General features: G+C 47.6%; 1 protein-coding gene across 3 annotated transcripts in view; it reads left to right on the top strand.

Moving 5' to 3' along the window:
• LOC111150020 (ETS homologous factor) overlaps positions 1-19,796 on the top strand; it is a 39,286-nt gene extending 19,490 nt beyond the window's left edge. The window contains exons 1-9 of one of the 3 annotated variants that reach the window (XM_022507337.1): positions 1,459-1,557; positions 1,841-1,944; positions 5,648-5,893; positions 8,413-8,475; positions 11,156-11,224; positions 11,345-11,413; positions 16,523-16,585; positions 18,037-18,232; positions 18,323-18,422. In XM_022507337.1, the coding sequence (XP_022363045.1) occupies positions 1,848-1,944; positions 5,648-5,893; positions 8,413-8,475; positions 11,156-11,224; positions 11,345-11,413; positions 16,523-16,585; positions 18,037-18,232; positions 18,323-18,422 (903 nt within the window). In that variant the 5' untranslated portion in view covers positions 1,459-1,557; positions 1,841-1,847. Of the gene's footprint in view, positions 1-1,458; positions 1,558-1,840; positions 1,945-5,647; positions 5,894-8,412; positions 8,476-11,155; positions 11,225-11,344; positions 11,414-16,522; positions 16,586-18,036; positions 18,233-18,322 lie in introns of those variants that run through there. The other 2 variants (XM_022507335.1, XM_022507336.1) reach the window with 2 other exon arrangements.
• Positions 19,797-20,020: the final 224 nt, after the last annotated feature.

The raw sequence follows: 20,020 nt of genomic DNA, 5'->3' as shown, positions 1-20,020 counted from the left end.
CCTTCTTTACATTTTTGTGCGGGGAAACTGAGGCCCGCGATTGTTTCTGGTTTGAGTTACCAGAGGGGGAGCAAGTCTGCTTCTCATCACACCAGCCATATAGCTGTGCCTTACTTCGTGCTGAGCACTCCAGGCATAGAGACCCACTTAACCTCCAGCCAAAGCACACAGTAGGTACGGTGACTTGCAGTCTGCATGGGAGGAAATGGGTTCAGAGAGGACAGTGACTTGTCTGGGTTAGTATTAAGCAGCTGGTAAGGGGTAGAGCTTGGAATCAAGCTCTTTCTGGCTTTGATGCCACCACCCAGAACCCGGCTCTGCCCTCTTCCCAGCCCGTGGTCTGCTGGGGTCCTATCTTTCCTTCTCTACCTGCTACTTAGGCAGAATTCAGGCCTAATTACTTGCCAAACAACCATGACACTGTTAATAATAATCACAAATGTCCTGTTTGGACTAGCTTGACTCCCAGTCACTGCTCTGTCCCTGGTCCCTGGAACAGTACCCAGCCCGTTGTAAGGCAGGTAAGTATTTGTTGAATAAATCAATACACAAATGAATTTGTATGCCTATGCCAGACCCCTCTTTCCCTCTCTGAAGCCCTACCTAGAACCAGAGAAGTAAGAGCTAAGTTAGAGGGAGGGGTTTGGGGGGCTGGAACTGCCCTGTTTGATCAATTTCAACCCTGGGGACATTGGTGAGACCCAAGGATGCAAGATTTCCCCAAAATAGGCAGAAAAATTTCCATGAGCTGCTGCTATAAGGTTACCTCCTCTCCCAGCCCCAACAGCTTAGAAAGAGCAGGTTATCTTTATAGGCCATGAGGGACGCTCGGTCGCCTTCTGGAAACAGGCAACTCTTCTTTTGAGTGATTGAACACATTTCTAGGGTTTGAGTCTGAAAGGACGAGGGTGGCCGGCCTCAGGGAAGGGAACAATATACACTCCGAGGACAGAGGTGACTGTTTCTAAAGTGTAACATTTTTACGTCGTTTCAAAAAGATCCAAACGGCCCCATGTGAGAAAGGCTCTTCCTCCATGCCCTTTCCTACAAAAACGAGATGAGAAAGTCACGTCCAGGTGAGCTTCAAAGCCTCTGGTATTCTCCAGGGCTCTAAAAGGAGAGAGAAAGCTTGTCAGAATTTTCACCAGGAAGGAAGGACAGGGGCAGTGTCTTGTTGGAGAAACCGACTGATCCCTGATGTTATCATGGAGCCCAATACTGGAGGCGCTCTAGGGACACAGGACTCAAGTCCTCAGAGATGTGGCCGTGGCCGTGGCCCTGGGCCGTGGCGGCTGTCTGCACTAAGAAATCTTAGTGTCTACGTGTCTGAGTGCAGGGCTGCTCTACTGTGGGGACTTGTGAACGTCGGATTTCAGATCCGAGCTCCCGCACAGGTGCCCAGGGTTGGCTGCTACAGGCTTGGATTTTTATTGATTGTAATTCCACTTCACACAAAATCTCTTTGGCATTTTCACTTTTGTAAAAAGGAAAAAAAAAAAAAACACCAAAAAAAAAAACCACCCAGCTCCGTGGCTGCTGGCCAGACTCGCCCTGCGAGCAGCTATTGCCTTTTCCTCTGCTTCATTCCTGATCAGAGATTATTCATTTATGAATAGGGGGCTGTAAAAACTTGCCTCATGCACATGAAAGTTGAACCTGGAAATTTTTAATTGCCGGGGAGTTTTGCTCTTACTGAAAGCACTGTGGTAACACGCTTTGGAGGCAATGGATGGAAGGACAAATTCTTTTTTTTTTTTCTTCCTGGGTTAACTCTATGGTCTGTGCTCTCAGACGACGTTAGTCCAGGAGGCCCTGACTGAGCGCCCTGTTTGGTCCCCTTACAGATCATGATTCTGGAAGGAAGTGGTGTGATGAATCTCAACCCCAGCAACAACCTCCTCCACCAGCAGCCAGCCTGGACAGACGGCTACCCCACCTGCAATGGTAAGGGGACCTCACAGGTGTCAGTGTCACCCCCCCCAGGGGCTTTACCCCCTCTGTTCTCATTAGGCTTCATTTCCCAACTTCATGTTTGAAAAATACAGGTTTTATTCAGCAGGGGTGTGGGGATGCGGGGAAATGGAGAACACATCATGCTGGAGGTCCCCAAGGGCTGCTGGGGCTCCAGATAGAAGCCCGTTGGAGATTTTCCATCGTTTCTTCCCAATATCCGAGGCAGCCTGGCAGAGAAGGTGCTAGAAGATATGCCAGAAGGGAAGGCCACCTGTTGATGTTTTTAACAGTGTTTGGCTGGGATATCAAGATTGGATATCAAGAAAGGGGTGTGTGTGGGGGAAGGTGTGTATGTGTGTGCACACGTGTGCACGCACGTGCGTGTTTGCATTCATGTGTGCGTGTGCACCTGTGTGCGTGTGTGTTGTGCAGAAGCATGGAACTTAGGGAAGACAGGGTCACAGCATCTTATCCTTTCTGCTTCATCTTCCAGTGGCCTCCCTGTGTAAAGGGAGAGATTTGTTAGGAGACCATGTGCCTCCCTTAAGCGCTTTCATTTAGAGCCCTGGGTCAGAAAAGGGAGGGCCTGCTTCGGGGGCTTAATAGAGGGTTTGGGGATCAAGCCATGGCTTACTGTGGACGGGAGCAGAATTCAGACATTGCCGAATCTGGCCCCACCCCCTGCCGTGAAGGCCTTAGGTCTTGCAGACTCCGGTGCCTCAGGCTGCCCTGGGTTTAAGGAGCTCCAGGCCCTCTCCTGCCCCATACTTACTGCTGATCTCCTTGAAGGAGGTCCTGCTGCTCCTGCTTCTTCTGAGGAAAGAAGAGGACCTGCCGCTGAGTGGAGTCTGTAAAGCAGGAGGCGGAGGATAATGGAAGGGTTGTATTCTCCAGCAGAAGCCCAGTCAAACAGGGCTGGGAAGCGTGGTCAGGGGACCTTCCCTTACTTGGTCACTTAGCCACAAAACTGCTGTCCTTTCTGGGCAGTGAACTTTGCTGTGGCAGGCCTCAGCTTCTTTGTGAGGCTCTCAAAGGAGGGTTCCCAATTGGGTAGGAAGTTTCTTCAGACTAGAAAGCCTGTGGCGTTCCCAGTCTGGGCCCTGGATCATGGCAGCGTTCCTCCTGCATGCTTTGGAGAAAGCTGGGGCAGTGTGCTTTTCAGGGAGTAGTATTTGGGTTCCACTTGTATGTTTTAACTTCCAGAGGCCCCAAAGAAGGCCCAGCCCCCAATCATGATTGAGGTTGAGGGAGGTAAGTTGATCAACAGACAAGAGCTGAACTCAGAGGCATTTCACAGCTTTTCCTAAAACTTTGGGGATGTAAAGAGCCCCCCGGCAGCTAGAAGAATCCCCTGGTCGATTTGAGACAAAATCCTCTGGTTCTCCCATGTTCTAACAGGATATGATATCGGGAACTGTTCTTTAGTCTGGATCATGTGAAGTTGGAAGAGGAAATAGAGAAGCTTATTGTCGGGTTACTGAGAGTTACTGTCTCTTGTTTGCAGACTCAGAGCTGTACTGTCGTAGTCATGTAATTATTTTGGAAAAAAAGATCAAAGCCTCAGGGAGCCGTAAAACCACATCCCATCCTTAAACAGCTCTTTTTTGTGAGACACCCCAAAATTGGAGGGACATGGAAGTATTCAGTCTGAGTTCTGTGTGTTTGTATATTTGGGAATATTTCTGTAGGATTTCTATAAGGATTGTTCCGATCCTTGTCCCTGTTCCCCACCACAACTGGCTTCCCCTCCAGGCCCCAGGCAGAGGGTTTTAGGGCTGCTTTTGTCTGGCCATGATGTATGAGGAGTGAAGACATACTGTGAGTAGTAAGCGTGACCCATGGCACTCATCTTTGTCCCTAAATGACCTCCATCTCCTGCCGTTAGTGCTCCTGAGGTCTGGAAGCAGGGGATGGATTCAGAGGGGATGAATACAAGTGGGACTAGGTTGGACACATTACCCCTTCAGTCTCTCTGGGGGTGCTGAGGGCTAGGGAATGGCCATTATGAGACTCAAACCTTTGGAGCTCTTTAGCTCTTTGGCACTCAAACTGTATTCATGAGTCATCATCTTCATCGTCATCATCACCATCATCGTCATCGTATGGAAGCTTGCTAGGAATGCAGAAACTCAGGCTTCACTCCAGATCTATGGAATTTGAATCTGCATTGGAACAACATTACCTGGTGATTGACAATCACATTAGACTTTGAGAAGTACTGATCTAACGTGCCTTTGAAGAAAAAAAAGTAGGGACAGTTTTCTTGCCCTCTGTTTTCCGCTGTTGGTCTATCCTTAAGTTCAGTTCCCCACTTCAGCTCAGTGGGCTCCAGTAGTGTCTTCCCCTCATCCCTGCCCCTCATCATTCCTGGATGAGAGTTCCTCCCTGTGACCTCTGTTTTCAAGGGGTCGGTAAGATCTCAGGTTCGTTACCATGTGCTCAGAGGATATCTCTCTCTTCTCCATCCCCTCCCAGCACTTTGGGCTAACTTTGTGATGTTCTCTGAAGGGAACACGGGGAATTCCCTTATGTAGAAGTTTAGCCCATCTCCAGTTCAGCTATATCGATTAGCTTGGACGAACTTGACTTCTTCACTGGTATTTATTTAATCAGGTTGTGAATGCACCTGGAACTCTTCTGGATTTCTACATTATCTCTTCTTTGGCAAGAAATTCCACCAAGAAATATACAGAGAGCACCTATGATGATGGCATAGTCTCTGAGGTGGTTTTTGTAGGAGAGGCAAAGATGACTAAGACAGAGTCCATGACCTTGACTTTACAATTTACAAAGGAGAATAAGCCAGAACCTAGAGATGCGTAAAGCAAAGCAGAACATGACAAAAGCCATTAGGAGAAATATCAAGAACATCTGTTGGAGATTCAGGGGACATCAAGCCCTGAATAATAATTTTGGGGGGGGGGGATGGTCTGTGATGGGTTTTTGGGATGGCCGGACTCAGCAAGCTGGCTAAGTCTTCAACCGGGAATGACTGGCAGAATATAAACCAGGCTGAAAGAACCAGAGAAAAAGGGCAGAAGTGATGGGTCACTTGGAGGAGAATTACAGAAGAGCCTCGATGCCTGGCTTGGCCATTTTTTGCCCAATTTCAGTGAGTAACGGAAAGCTCCTGAAGGCAGCAGAGTAGGGAAGTGACATCACAGCGGCTGTAATAACCGGTGTGGGGCTGGGGTAGATCAGCATAGTTAGCCGGCGGCTAAGCAGGACCACTCTGGGGAGGAGCAAAGGCATCATGGAGAAAAAGAATCTTACTCTCAGGCCTCGTTTTTGGTTGAAAATGGTCTGAATTTGGGGTTATGTGTGTGTGTGTGTAAAAGACAGTTAAAATGGGAGTGAGAAAAGAGAGGAAGGGAACTGTGTGGGTGTGGACGATAGGTAATAGGTTGGTGAAACTGTAATGATGTGTTAGCCTTCTCTGTACTTTGTGGGATGCCCTCCTAATCTCGGGGCATTCAGGCTGTGTCCTGTCCCAGGGCTAAGTACTCTGCTAGGGAGGACGGGAAGAGTTAGGGAGGCACATTCCAGACGGCCTCCTCTCTAGAGCCCGTCTCATGCTCCAACATCCCCACTGCCATTGTGCCCACACTTGGCAGCCGAGCGGTGCCTCCCCATGTCCAAGATTATGTACCGGAAGAACCACGGGTCACTCACGGGACCGCCTCCTGTTTTACAGTTGCCAGCGGGTTTTTTGGAGGCCAGTGGCATGAAATCCATCCTCAGTACTGGACCAAGTACCAGGTGTGGGAGTGGCTCCAGCACCTCCTGGACACCAACCAGCTGGACGCCACCTGCATCCCTTTCCAGGAGTTCGATGTCAACGGCGAGCACCTGTGCAGCATGAGCCTGCAGGAGTTCACGCGGGCGGCGGGGGCGGCGGGCCAGCTTCTCTACGGCAACCTGCAGCACCTCAAGTGGAATGGTGATTACCTCTCTCTACCCCGCTAGACATCCAAGGCTGGGGTGGGGGTGTGTGTGTCTCACCTCCAAATCACTGTCTCCCAAGGGAGGGAAGGAGAGAGGAGGTGAGAGAACAGGTGCAATCTGAGGTTCCAGGTGCCCAAACCCACAGGAACTCAAGGTCATTGCTTTTCTCCTTCTGGTTAATTTTTAAGGAGACAAGGCTAGTTGGGCATTCACAGAACACTTGCTCTCAGAAAACCTTTTCTTGGGGCACCTGGGTGGCTCAGTGTGTTAAGCCTCTGCCTTCGGCTCAGGTCATGGTCTCAGGTCACCATCTCAGATCATGGTCTCGGGGTCCTGGGATCGAACCCCTCATTGGGCTCTCTGCTCAGTGGGGAACCTGCTTCCTTCTCTCTCTCTGCCTGCCTCTCTGCCTACTTGTGATCTCTCTCTGTCAAATAAATAAATAAAATCTTTAAAAAAAGGAAAAACTTTTCTTCTTCTGCCCCCTGCCCCACCTCTACAAACAGGTTTGGATAGCCTAGTTTCCAGTCACTTGCTTGTTGAGATCATCATGGGTGCTTTTTCTTTTCTTTAAACTTCTAGACCAAGGTTCTTAAGATGGGACTTACATGTGTTAAGAAGTGATGGAGGATTAATTAGGTCTGTGTTTGTTTTGGGGAGAAGAAGGCTCTCAATATTTCAGCAGATTCTTAAAGAGTCCAAAACTCAAGAAGAGAGAAAGAAGAGAGGGAGGGAAAAGGTTAGAACCAGTGGTCTTGACACGTGTGGGATGTTTCTGCAGATTTCTGGAATTAGTGCTGCCCTAGAGCCCCCTATGTGTCTATCTGGAGGCCCCACCTAGAGCAGAGGCAGCCTAGCGCCTCAACACTGTCCGTCCACGGTAGTTTCTTCACACACGTTCTATCCTGGCTTCTAAGACACGACAGGGAAAACAACCAGTCTTGCAGAATGTCTTTGACACTGACATAAGGTTCTCCTGACAATGCTGGTAAAAAAAAAAGTAAGTTCTTCTGGGAGCTTTGAGCATCTTGGAAGACAGTAATATTATACAGGAGTAGTGAGCCGGCCTGTCCATATCAGAACAGGCACGTCTGAGCAGAACCTATGTTTGAGCAGGTAGCTGGAACTTTGGGAAGCGTGAGGTCCAGGGCTATGAACCAGATTCAGACCCTGACAGCTGCATCCACACTAAGGAGGACCCAGGGTCTGACCGTGAAGCTGGCAGCTGGGGAAGCCATTTTGGATGACCTCATTCAGCTCCCGGGCACTCCCTTCTTCCCATCCACCTCACAGAGATGGTTGCTCATTTTTCTTTTACTAGAACCAAACCAAACAAGGCTCTATAAATAACCCCCAGGAGTCTTCAGAAGGAGCAGACTTATACTTGAAGATGTAAATATACCTACCTCCTTACCTTCAATTAGATCCACTCCTTCAAAGCTTTGCCCTGATTGAAGCCAGGGGCAGAGGCTTAGGAGGCAGAGAGCAAAAGGGCGGTGGCCGTCTTTGACCTTCCCTCTTTGCCCTTCCATAACTTCTTTGTCCCCACTTCATGCTGTCGGTGCCTCTGACTGTCTAATGACCAGATTTCTCTCCTTTGTTTCATTGTTCGCCTTTTTGTAGACATTCTATTAGCTTATATTCATTGAGTGTTAATACTGGACACTCTAAGTGAATTGATTCATTTAATGACCTTATGAAAAAATAAATATTGTACCCATTTTACAGATGGGAAACATGAAGGTCAGAAAGGTTAAAGTTATGACCTCTGCTCCTGAGATATTTGTAAAAACCTGGCTGGGGAGGAAAAAACATGCTAAACTCATTCACATGTGTGGTGTATATATGCTTTTATATTTGATATATAAATATATAAATATAAATATAAAAAATATATATGTATATACATATATATATATATCTCCAAGAGAGGAGTTGCAAGGCATAAAAGAGGAATATTGTTTCATTTATCCAGATATATTTCATAGATTGGATCTAATCAAAATGGGTTTGATTACGTTTAAGATCGAAGAAGAATCAAGCTGATGAAAATGATTCTTCCTGGATTTTTGCTCTCTTCTTGTATCTATATTAGTAGGAGAAAGCACCCTGGAGGCCTTTACTGGCTTTATCTGGTTTAATCCCCTCCATTTTCAGACGAGCTAACCAAGAGCCAGAAAGGCCAAGTGCCTGTGACTATCAGTGGGAAAACTGGCCTTCTGACTTCTTAAGTTCTATTTCCACCATCCTGGGATGGCTTCCCTCGACATGGTCAAATAATTGCATCGGATGTAGATGCCCCAGTTCCTGCTTTTCGGGGCCAGGGACTCCAGGCTCCAGTTTATAAACGCTGAGAGGGAAGCCCACTGACCTAAGCACACAGAGGTGGATAGGCGGCAGGACTGGCAGAAACCCTTCCAATGGCCAGCTTTGTCCTTGTTGGACCTTTTGCAGCTGGTTTTAGTTCTGGCTTCATATTGTCCGGCTCTGACTTTCCCCATCTGTCCTCCACAGGCCAGTGCAGCAGCGACCTGTTCCAGTCCGCACACAATGTCATCGTCAAGACAGAACAAAGTGGTGAGTAGCCAACTTGGGAGGCCAAGCCTGGGGAGGACAGCTGGGAGGGCGTCAGGAGAGGGTGGGAGCAGGGCAAGTCTAGTGCTCTGGCAGGAAGCCAAGGGGTGCTTCCTCCCTGGCTCTCTCCAATGGGCCACCCCACCGTGAGTCTCGTTCCTTGCCTTGGGGACCAGGGACTGCCAACTATTTCTGATCTAGACTGAAGCTGTCCACACCTCTGTCCACACCTCCCGCTGCTGGTTAAGGCATCATCCAGGTTGGAGTCCAAGAGCTGGGGAAAATGCAGGGTTTGGGAGGGCCTCCTTCTCACACAAAGAGAGTCAGGGTCCTGGGCTGGGCCAAGTTAGGAGAAACAAGGGGAGAGAAGAGAAAAGTCCAGCGCTTCCTCCCCACTCGTCCTTTGGTGGGAGTGCATTTCCCAAAAAGGAGGAAACTACAGATTTGCTGTTGCAGTTTCTGTAGCTTCTGGAGGGTCTGGGGGACATCCAAAAGCAGCTGCGGAACCCACTCCCTACCTCAGGTGCACGTTTAGACAAATGACACTATTCTGGACTCTGAGTAGGGTCTGCGGTCTCAGAGGATCTACGTTTATTTTTTGTTCTCCTTTCCCGATCCAATCAGTCCTCCTTTCTCTGTCCCAAATCTTTCTCCTGGGGACCTGTTGGACTTGCGGTGGTGGTGAGGGGGAGGGGCAGGCAGTACTGCCTGGAGAAATGTGCCCCAGGGCCTCGCCTTGCATCCATTAGAGCTTCTTGCATGTTGACCTTTGACCTATGACCTCTCAGTCCAGGGAGAGCTCCGTAAGTCCCCCAGGGCCCCCTGGCCATGATAAGACCGCCGCTGCCCCAGAGTCGCTCCCCACATCCACAGCAGTGAGACTGGGAGCCATGTCGGATGGCCGAGGTCGCCACAGGCCTCCTTGAGGCGTGCATGCGGGTCACCACGGACAGAATTTGACCCTGGGTGATTTGGGAGTTGCTAGGGGCTGAAATTGGCCCCATGCAGTTATTTACTCTTTTATGAGGGGCTAGTCACCATTATTAAAGAAAAAGCAATAGCTGTTAAGCATGTTCATTAGGTCTTCCTGGCCTTGCCCCCCACCCCGCCCTGCACAACCCCCTACGCCCACCCACCACAGAAGCCAGGGGTTGGGTTCCCTGGATGGCCTGTGTTTCTGGGTCTGACTGCCCTAGAGGCAGACACAGGATTTGGCCCAGAGGCTCGGGCTCCACCCCCATTCCCACCGGGACCTGACGGATAGCCCCACTGGAGGAGCCTGCTGGTGTTGGAGAGGGCCCAAATAACTCGGTAATTCCTCCTTGACCGTCCAGACATTCTCGTGTTGCCAGTTCAGAAAAGCTGAGCCAAGGGGCGGAGAAGAAGGTCCACCCTAGGAGGAGGGGAGAAGAGGCTCTTAAAGGGGCCAACACCCCCCAAACCTTTTCGGTTCAGTTTGTTTTCAGAGACAACAACAGGTGTACGAGGTGACCCAACGAGGAGAGAGGGTGTAGCCCCAAGAGATCGGGCTTGGGGTGCCCAAACACGTAGCTATTAGTTAAAATACCAGCTAAATCCCTATGTCGTAAACAGGAGGACTTAGCCGATGAGTCAGGCTTTATATTATTTATGCTATAAAAACAAAATGAAACTCGGCCAGTGGCTTACCACCCTGACCCTGAAATTCAGAAGGCAGACAGGAGGGGAGCTGAGGGCAGCCTCCGTCTGTGAAGCGGGGAAAGCAGGAAGTTCCTGGTGGGGACGAGGTGAGAACGCCTGCCCTGTCTCACAGCTCTTGGCTAGGAAAGAATATGCTCCTGTTGGAGATCAGCCCAGACGTGGGGGTTGTGTAGGAGCTGGGCTTCATTTGGCGTAGGTGGACGGGAGTTTCCTTGGAATCCGAAATCCAAAGAGTCAGACATGCTTCCCCAGCCCTCTGCAGGGGTGTGGTGGGGGGAGAGGGAGCGCTCTTCTTTTTCAGAGATGAGGCAATGGGGCTTCCCTCTTAAAAGTTGTCTGCTTGATTTGGTAACACTCTCTTTGCCTTCTCCTTTGTTTTGTTTTGAGAATTTTGTGTCATCGCTTGAGTTAATTGGAGAAATGCTGAAGGAAGGGGGGTGTCACTCCACTGGAGGGAGAGCTTCCAGAATTTCAATCATGAAAACACCATGATGAAGACTGACTAGACTTTCCTGAGAGAAACATTAATTCTCCCAGGAAGATATTTCTAGGAAACGATGGTCATTAATTAAGAATTATTTGAACATAATAATTTCTTTTTCTACTGTAAGAATATTCTGGTGATTATACAATAGCAGGCAGGACGAGGCCAGGCTCCAGAGCCCACTGCCTGCTGTGTGCATGCTGGGAAGATCCCCAGGAAGCCAAAGCATGGACCTAGGACAGGGTCTCACTACAGTGTTCCTTTCACCTTTCTAAAGAGGCGTAGGTGTAGAACACATGGTTGGGGCCAAAACAAAGCCCATCTCCCGTTGGACACTGGAAGAAAAAGGAGTTAAGATTCTTATAAAATAACATGTGGTAGAAGCAGAATGTTATCCTGCCTCTCAGAGGACCACCCACAAGGTCCAGCACCTCTCCGATGAGCAGTGAGTTAGAAAAGGCAAACTCATCACCTAGGAAAATATGATGGCTGACCATTCCCATTTTCTGTCTTTTGTAGATCCTTCCATCATGAACACCTGGAAAGAAGAAAACTTTTTATATGACACCAACTATGGTAGCACAGTAGGTAACTAACTCCCCAACACTTAAGGGCCTTTGACATTCTTTTTATTCTGTTTTCTAACAGCCACAGAATTACATTCTAAGGAGGGGGCTCTTAATGTCGTTTGTCATTTCATTGCTACAGATTTGTTGGACAGCAAGACGTTTTGTCGGGCCCAGATCTCCATGACGAGCATGGGTCACCTTCCTCTCGGTAAGCTGTCCTGACATCAGGGGCTGAGGGTGCCTCGTGCAAGTGCTTACTGAAAACTAATGAGAATCACAATACCCTATGTTTCCACTTTGCTGGAGTCTTTCTCGTTAAAACACTGGGAAGGGAATGGAGTTACTATTTTTAAAAGGTCTGTTTTTGAGCCAATATCTGTACTTTGAAAATGACCAGCAAGGAAGCCTCTAGGAAGTGTTTGTTTGTCCCTCGTGAAATCAAGTCAGTCTCTTGTGACAACAAAAAATCCTGTCAGCAAAAGCTTGCTCTTAGGGAATTATCTGATAAAAGTGTTCGGACTTGGGTCTATGTATGGGGGAAGAAGGCTGTATTGAATCTTCAACAAACTATGTCTGACTTCAGAGAAAGAAAACCTAAAAGTGGCCTTCAAAGGTCAGAGAACCTGAAGGGATGATCTCTGGGTAGTGGGGTAGCTGTTGGAAATTTCTAGAACCCTGTCTATCACAGATCAGCCTTTAAGCCTGAACCCTGATGGCTCATTAAGACTCTGATTAGTCAGAACCCCTGCGCTTTATGAATTACGTTGACGATAGTTGTGCTTGGTTAAAAATGGATGCAAGTGGGGGCTATACTTGACTCCCAGTCAAGGTTCCCCTGCGAGGGTTGGTCCCTCAGGAGTCCAGAGAGGGGCTTTCAGATGACAATTCCCCCTCCCCTTACAAAGAAGCCCACTGGCACGTGCCCTGTGAGCATGAACGCACAGGGGAGGTGAACAGAGGGTTTTGTGGTGTCCCTTGACTTGGGTGCGAATTTGTAAAACCGCTTGGGTCTATGAGATTTGGAGCTTAGACTTGTCATGGGTCAATTGCTGTTTTCCTGGAATTGAAGCTGGGGCATCTTCAGAATCGGGATTTAAATGCATGCCTGTGAAGGAACTTGGAATCATACAGCCTCTCCTCCCCGGAAAACTTCCCTTGTTTTTGCTTTTGTTCAGTGTGTTTTTAAGAAATGAAATCATGAGGTTTTGAGGTTTTGAATGAAACAGGGATGGGAACCAATGTCAGTGGTTCTAGAATTGAGGTTAAGAACGAAGGGCAATTCGTTTCTCGACTTCTCACAGTGGGTACCATGTTAGGTGTCATTCTTAGTTTTTGTTCAACTTTGGAAACAGATCAGATACTGGGAAGGCTCTGCAGTGGGTCTGCTGTTCTGGGGGAACTGAGCCGATTGGGGGGGGTGGAATTTCTGCAACAATCATTGTCACCCAGTCAAGACCGAGGGTTTCAGAACCGAGGAAACCACCAGGTCACACTCTGACTTCCTCTCCCACCTCATCAGGTGGCACCTCCTGTGTCCTTCCAGTTCTGTCTCTGGCTTATGGCAAAAAATTGCAGCTTAGAATAAACTTTCACCGACCACTTCCTGAGCCTCGGGGCTTGTTGGGTCCTGAGGTGCCTGGAAAACAGAAAAGCCATAGTCACAACCCTCCTGCCCTCTCTGCCTGGCCGCCCTTCTCTCTTCTGTGTCCTGACTTAACCCTCTAGAATTTCACAGTCCACATGGGACCATTCTGTTTTCATATCTGCAGGAATAGGGAACTCACTGTCCCCTTATTCCATTTTTAAATAATCCTTAAAACGGGCTTTGCAGATCTGCACTCCTTTATCTCCCTTGACCCTGGATTCCCTTGTCGCCCATTCCTATCCTTGGATTGTAACACGGTGAAGAAACCGGGGACCTCTACTGGAATTATTCCTTATAGAGTCAACACAGTGTCTGGGGCTGGCAGCTTCTTTGGAGTAATTAACTAGCCCTGGGTCCTCCAGAAGGCTAGTTAATTACAGCCTTGCCTGGGGGTCCATTCCTTTCGGAAAGGTTTAATCTCTACTGGAGGGGACCAGAACACCACCCCCCCTAAAAAAAGGACCTTTGTCATTCGTCGGAGTCTGTAGATTTCAAGTTCCCATGAAATTGGGTGCAGTTAAACATCTTGCTATGCTCTGAAGCAAGTTACAAGCCAAGTAGGCGAGGCTCGGCGTAAACTGATACCCTCTGTGATAAACGCAGGTGGGGAAGCGGGCTTTGTTTTGACTTCTCTGTCATCTGCCCATTTCACAAAATGGCCGCTGCCCATGTTCCTGATCTGCCCGATAGTCCTCGAGCCAATCACGCCAACTCGGGCATGATGTGTTTATTCACTGACTTATTGAGCCTAGAGCTAGGGTGTCATGGTCTCTTATAACACTGACATTTGTATATCCCGTAAAGAAATGGCTCACAGCTGAATCACATGCAAATGCTTCTAATCTTCGCTTCTTGCAAAGCGGCATAGCTGAAGTCATGCCCTGGCACTTAAGTCACACACCCGTGGCTTGGTGCTCCCCTTGCCCAGACGGGACCTCGGCCTCAGGTGCCTGGGAGCAGAGCGAGAGAAAGCCGGGCCGGACGACTTCCCCAGAGCAAGCCATTATTTTACAGGAGTGAATCACTTAACCACATGGCTAACTTCAAAGCTTTTGGCTTTTATTTTAGGGTGAGGGGAAGACACGGGGGGAGAGGCCATCGTATTAAGGGGAGGTTTCAGATCAAAAGACTTCAGTGCCAAGGCAGGTTCGGTGTCCCACAGCTTGCCCACACACACTGGGGACGGGAAGAGGAGGCTGGAAGAAATCCGAGTTTCTTTTGCCTTTGGCTGCATATTCCTCCATGTGATGATGGAAACATTTTTATTGGGGGATTTATTTTGTTTTCTGTCTTTGGTTTTTCTTGAAGCTGGATGGAGGTCCATTCTGGGTAAATGGCTGGCATCTCACAGAGAACATTCTCTCATGGTCTGTCTGGTCTGGGGTCTTTAAGTCTGGAGTCCACGGACTCCTTGAGAAAGCCTAGATCCCTGAAGTTGCTTACAGATTCTCATGAGGATACACATACATGCGTTTTTCTGGGGAGAGGGTCCACGGTTTCCTTCTTAGTCACAAAGGTGCCTGAGCCTCCAAAGTAACTGATTCTATAACAGCTCGAAATGCCTGAACAATGATAGAGGCCAATACGCTGAAAACCCTTGAGTTTTCCTGAATTCAACCTTGGCTCTGAAGTAATGGCCCTGTATCCCTTCTGGATGCCTCTGGAAAATGAACTTTGCTTGTGGCCTCCTGGGTAAATGCCACCCTTTGTCCGCAGAACAACGCGGCCCTGTCAGAGTGATGTATCACTTGGAAACCGGGGTGAGTGCCAGACCTGTCGCAATATTGTCACATCCTGACGGGATGTCGCAATCTCACCCTGAAACCTACCGGGCGGGAGAGCGGAGTCTCCTTGCCTTTCCTGCGAATTTGCCCTTCCAGATTTCAGAGAAACCCAAGTCAGGTGCAGGCCCGCCTGCCGACAGTGCGGGGGGAGAGATCCTCCGCATGAAGAGGCTTTTCAGCTGACCAGAGCTTATGACATCCCTGTCCTCCTCCTACCACGGCTCGTGGAGAAACAGCCGGGAACACTGAGCTGTGATGAGCCGGGTGCTCCTATAGGTGACTGTGTGTGAGGATGTGTCCATGCATGCTGGGGAATCCAGAATCACTGAGCTGGAATGACTTTTTCCCACGAACTCAGGCATTGGAAAACCGAGCCTGATTCTCGGCAGGAAAGACTTCTGTGAAATCTCTTAGGTGCCATTGTCTCTGGGATTGGTTCTGAATGGTGGTTGTGACTGAAGCCTCTGGATTCAAATCATGTGTCTTCACATCTTGGCGCCACTTTCAGGCTGTGTGACTTTAGACAAGTCACCTGACCTCTCTGTGTCTCAGCTCCTATACAGATCTTTGGTTCGTAATAGTCCCCACCTCAGAAGCCTATTGAGTGAGGTGACTATGTCATTCTTGTACCAAGCCTAGCCCAGTGGTGGCACACAGTAAGGGCTCAGTAAACAGTAGCACTTCTTCTTAACCGTCGTATGTAGGAGCTAACGGTTATTCTAACTTTTTCGAATCATCAGCCACTCTTGACAATGAAGTGAATGCCATGTGTCCTCTCCATCTACATGGAGTTTCAGTCAGTCCATAATGCCCAGGAAGGCCACACGGGGATCAGTGAACCCTAGCTTAGGAAGCGCTGATGTACTATGCACTGGGAGATGCATTTTACCAGCCCGGTTGCTTAACAGGATTGGCTTGCATTTAGGGATTGCTCTGTATTCAGATTGCTGGGTTACTGATTGAGAGATTTTTTGGTAAACTATGCCTTGGTCTTCCTGATGCCTGAAGTGCCCACTCACACACACACACACATATGTGCGCACAGGCATCACTAGACCACTTATTTTTCTTTTTAAGAAGTTTTATTTCACCAGATCTGCCTCTGTCATTGTGTCTTTGGTGATACTCACAAGGGTTACCATAATGAGTCATTTGTTAACTAATCTGTGTTTCCATAGTCCACTGGTGGCCCTCTGTACTGAGTGCAGACCAGTCAATGGCCCCTTTGTCAGACTGATTAAAATATAACTTTGCATGCCAAAAAAGGGCACTCCTCTGGCTTAAAAGCCATTTTTCTTTGTTATAAGTGTTTACATTTTGTATTATGTAAAAACACACACACATATACACACATACACACACACATACTTCTTTCAATGTCCTAAATCCTTCAGTGGCTTCCTATCTCTCTCAGAATAAAAGCTAAAATCCAAAAAGAGTCCCACAAAGCCTTACTGATCTCAACCTCGGCCCCTTGTTTACTGTCACGTTGGCATCCTTGTATTCTCTGAATGTACCAAACACATACTGACCTCAGGGCCTTTGCATTTACTGTTCTTATTCATTGGCAGTTCTTCTGCAAGCTCTGTGCGTGGCTGGCTGTCCCCCTCACATCTTCGGTCCCCTTCTCTGAGATGTCTTCTGTGACTGCCTTATATTTAATGACAAATTATTTCCACCTTCACACTCCTATCCCCATTTCTTACCCTGCAAGATTTTTCTTCATAGTACATATCATCTGTTTTGTTCTGCTCATATACCACACACGCAAACAGTGCCAGGCATATAGTAGGTGCTCAATAAATATCAATTGAATGACTGGATGAATGAGTGGCATGGATGACTGTAGGTGACAGGTAAATTAAGCAGCTCTCACTGTTCCTTTCAGCAGAGTCACCTGAGATGAAAAAGGAGCAAGACCACCCTGCGAAGTCCCACGCCAAAAAGCACAGTAAGTCGGCTGGCTTTCTGGTGGCGGTTGCCCCTTCCCTTCAGGGTGGGTGTAACCGGAGGCCTCTAGCTTTTATGCAAATATTGCCTCTGCCTGTCCCCTCCTCTTATTTATCTCAGCCTGTTTAGGGTGAGACAGTGGGAGCACCCCTCACGGGCATGGTGAGTCTCTCCGTAGTTTCTCGAAGTGGAGATTCCCCTGGATATTTTCTCCCTGTGCTGTTCTTTTTGTTCGAAAACTGGGACACCCAGTGAGTGAGAACTGCTTGCAGGCAAGAGGCTAGCCATTTTGCTCTCTCCAGAAAAATGGATGGGAAGAGAAGATGAGCAGAGACAATGGAGATGTATTCTTTTTCTCTTTTGTTGACTGTTGGCTTCCTACCTTTGTTGAGTGATTGATCTAAGAAAGGACTGTTTACTCTTAATAGTCAACAGTGTTCTTGGGACGTTGTCATTCCCCCGATAATAAAACCTTATGAAAATATAGGAGCTGTCAGAGACGTGGAGGGGAGGGCTCAGAAAGAAATCAAGTGGACATTGTTACTATTTGTTACTCCATGTCATTCCCCAGAACTGAATGAACACAGCACAGTAAATGGCAGGGAGGGGTTGTGTGGGGCAGGTCTTGTGGGGGTCAAGTAGGATTTGGTTGCTAATCTTACTGTAGTAGCTGCTTCATTGTCAAATTGGCCCCCTCAACTCCTACCAGACCCTGTCCCAGTATAATCTAGGAGTTCGAGTTCTAGAGCCCTGCTGACATGCATTTGACCCAACCACAGTTGCTGGCTGAGAGTGCTTTACCTGGGTTGAGGTTCTAAATGAAAGTGGTTGAAATTTGCTCTTCTGGGAAAGGACAGATGGCAAGGAATCCTGAGCAAGGAATCCTCCAGTAATTAAAAGAGACTCCCCTGGCATAGGAGGTCTAAGATCTATTCCTTTGTCTTAGCTTTGCCACTAGCTAATTGGGTGATCTTGGTTAAGTCACTTGAATTCTCTGTGTCTCCATTTCTTTTTTTTTCTTTTTTCTTTTCTTTCTTCTTCTTCTTTTTTTTTTAAAGATTTTATTTATTTATTTGACAGACAGAGATCACAAAAAGGCGGGGGGTGGGGGAAAGCAGGCTCCCCACTGAGCAGAGAGCCGATGCGCGCTTGATCCCAGGACCCTGGGATCATGACCTGAGCCGAAGGCAGAGGCTTTAACCCACTGAGCCACCCAGGCGCCCCTGTGTCTCCGTTTCTTGATGTATAAACTAAACAATTGTGCCAGTTCGTTCTCAAATGCCTTTTTAAAAGATATAATATATGGTGATTCTGTGATCTGACTGTGCCGGTGGATAGGGGAAATTTGAGTATGTTCTCCTTGATAGAAGATGTGGCAACTCTATGCTTCCTCTCCCCCTTCTTTGCTGTGACTTAGGCCCTTTATAAATTCCTTTTCCAACTTGTCCTCAGATCCACGAGGGACCCACTTATGGGAATTCATCCGTGACATCCTCCTGAACCCAGACAAGAACCCAGGGTTAATCAAGTGGGAAGACCGGTCTGAGGGCATCTTCAGGTTCTTGAAATCAGAAGCTGTGGCTCAGTTATGGGGCAAAAAGAAAAACAACAGCAGCATGACCTATGAAAAACTCAGCCGAGCGATGAGGTGAGGTGTTTCCAGCCCTGACCGTGACCGCTTGTTTCCCCTGGTGGTCTTTGTCTGAATGGCCACCTTATGTGATGTCCTTTGTTACAGATATTACTACAAAAGAGAAATTCTGGAACGTGTAGACGGAAGAAGACTCGTATACAAATTTGGGAAGAATGCACGTGGATGGCGAGAAAATGAAAACTGAACCTGCCAACACTTTGAGCACGAACCCAAACATTACCCCAAATGATAGCCAGCCAAGAGCTCCTGGACATAAGTATTTCAAAGACTACTTTTCTCTGATATTTATGTACCTTGAGGGGGAAAACCATCTACTTCTAATGGGAAGAAGGAACACTACAGTTGATAAAATTATTTTGTTACTTTGAAGTATGTCCTATATGGGGGACAAACGTACACAGTTTTCTGTGAAATATGATGCTGTATGTGGTCGTGATTTGTTTTTGCCTCTATTGTGAAGTTCCTTTCCATGGCAAGAAAGGCAGAATCTGTAGCCTTGTGCTTCTTGCTAAGAGAAAGAGAAAAAAATTAGAGGGCATTAAATGTTTTTATATTAGGAAAAGGTGACATGTCCTCTGTGTGTAAGCATCCACATGGCCTCATCGGGAGAGGCGGGAGAGGTCACTAAGGTGAACTCCAAGGTCTCAGATTGACAGGGTGAACCCAAGGATGCTGGGAAGTTTAACCTGACCTTTTGGAGCCAGTGAGGGGAGCATGAAGACTTCCAAAATCCAAGTGGACTATAATCACTTCATAATCACATGACTTGCCATGTTTAAATCAGCAGAATAATGGTGAAGGCTTTCTACTCATTCAAGAATGATTTACCTGACGCCAAGGCTGTCTCTCTCCCTCCCTCTTCGATGATTGGGGGAAAAAACTTCAAATGCCGTCTCTGCTCACTTCTAGGTATTTAAGAGAGAGTTTAGCCTTGGTTGTTTTCAATCCCAATTGTTTGAAAATAAATGGGAAAAAGGAAGTGGTGATGAGTTTGCTCTTGTATTCCTACAGCCCATCGATTCTCGATGAACAAAATGGATGTTTTTGGCTAATTCTTTTTTGTGCATTATTTGGCTGTCTTGTGCTTGTAGGTTGTTTAGCGGGATCTGTGACCTTTACCCACTGGATGCCAGTGCCCTCCCTTCCCCAAAGTTGTGACATCTTCAGATGTTGCCACATTTCCCTTGAAAAAGGGCAAAATTGTCCTTGATTGAGAACCACTGAGGCAGCCCGCCGAGACGAAGACGGCGATTTACTCTCAGAACAAAAATATGTGTAGATCTTTCAGTTCCCAGAGTGAAGTAAAAGTAAGACTTCAAAGTCAATCAATTTTTAAATTTTAAAATATTAGGGACAATGGGAATTTTAGAAATGGGAAATCTAGAGGGGATTTTCAGAATCCCAGATGAGAGCCAAAGTCAGAGAAGTTAAACAGAGTAATGTAACAAGAATTATAATAGAAGACATTTCACTAGAATGGCAAAGCAGAGTAAAAATTACATTGCAAAAGGAAATGCTGAGAGAAGAATGAGAGGGGGGGAGAGAGAGAGAGCGAGAGCGAGAGATATCCAGGGAAAATCTTTGCTCTTTTGGATAATTTCTTTCCTGTCTAATCTGGACTCATCCCAAAGTGAATGGTGTGTTGCCTAGATTTGTGTCCAGAGGATTTTTTTTTTTTTTTAAAGACAGAAAAAAGAAAGGTAGATGGAAGAGAAACAGAATGCTCAGTTCAGGGGCTATGGTCAGTAAGGAGTTGGGGATTTCTCCAGTGGCATTGCTCCA

The sequence above is a fragment of the Enhydra lutris genome, unplaced genomic scaffold (genome assembly GCF_002288905.1).
Source record: "Enhydra lutris kenyoni isolate GAN:26980312 unplaced genomic scaffold, ASM228890v2 scaffoldscaffold22, whole genome shotgun sequence".
Classification (NCBI taxonomy): domain Eukaryota; kingdom Metazoa; phylum Chordata; class Mammalia; order Carnivora; family Mustelidae; genus Enhydra; species Enhydra lutris.
This window is presented reverse-complemented; position numbering and strand designations above follow the sequence as displayed.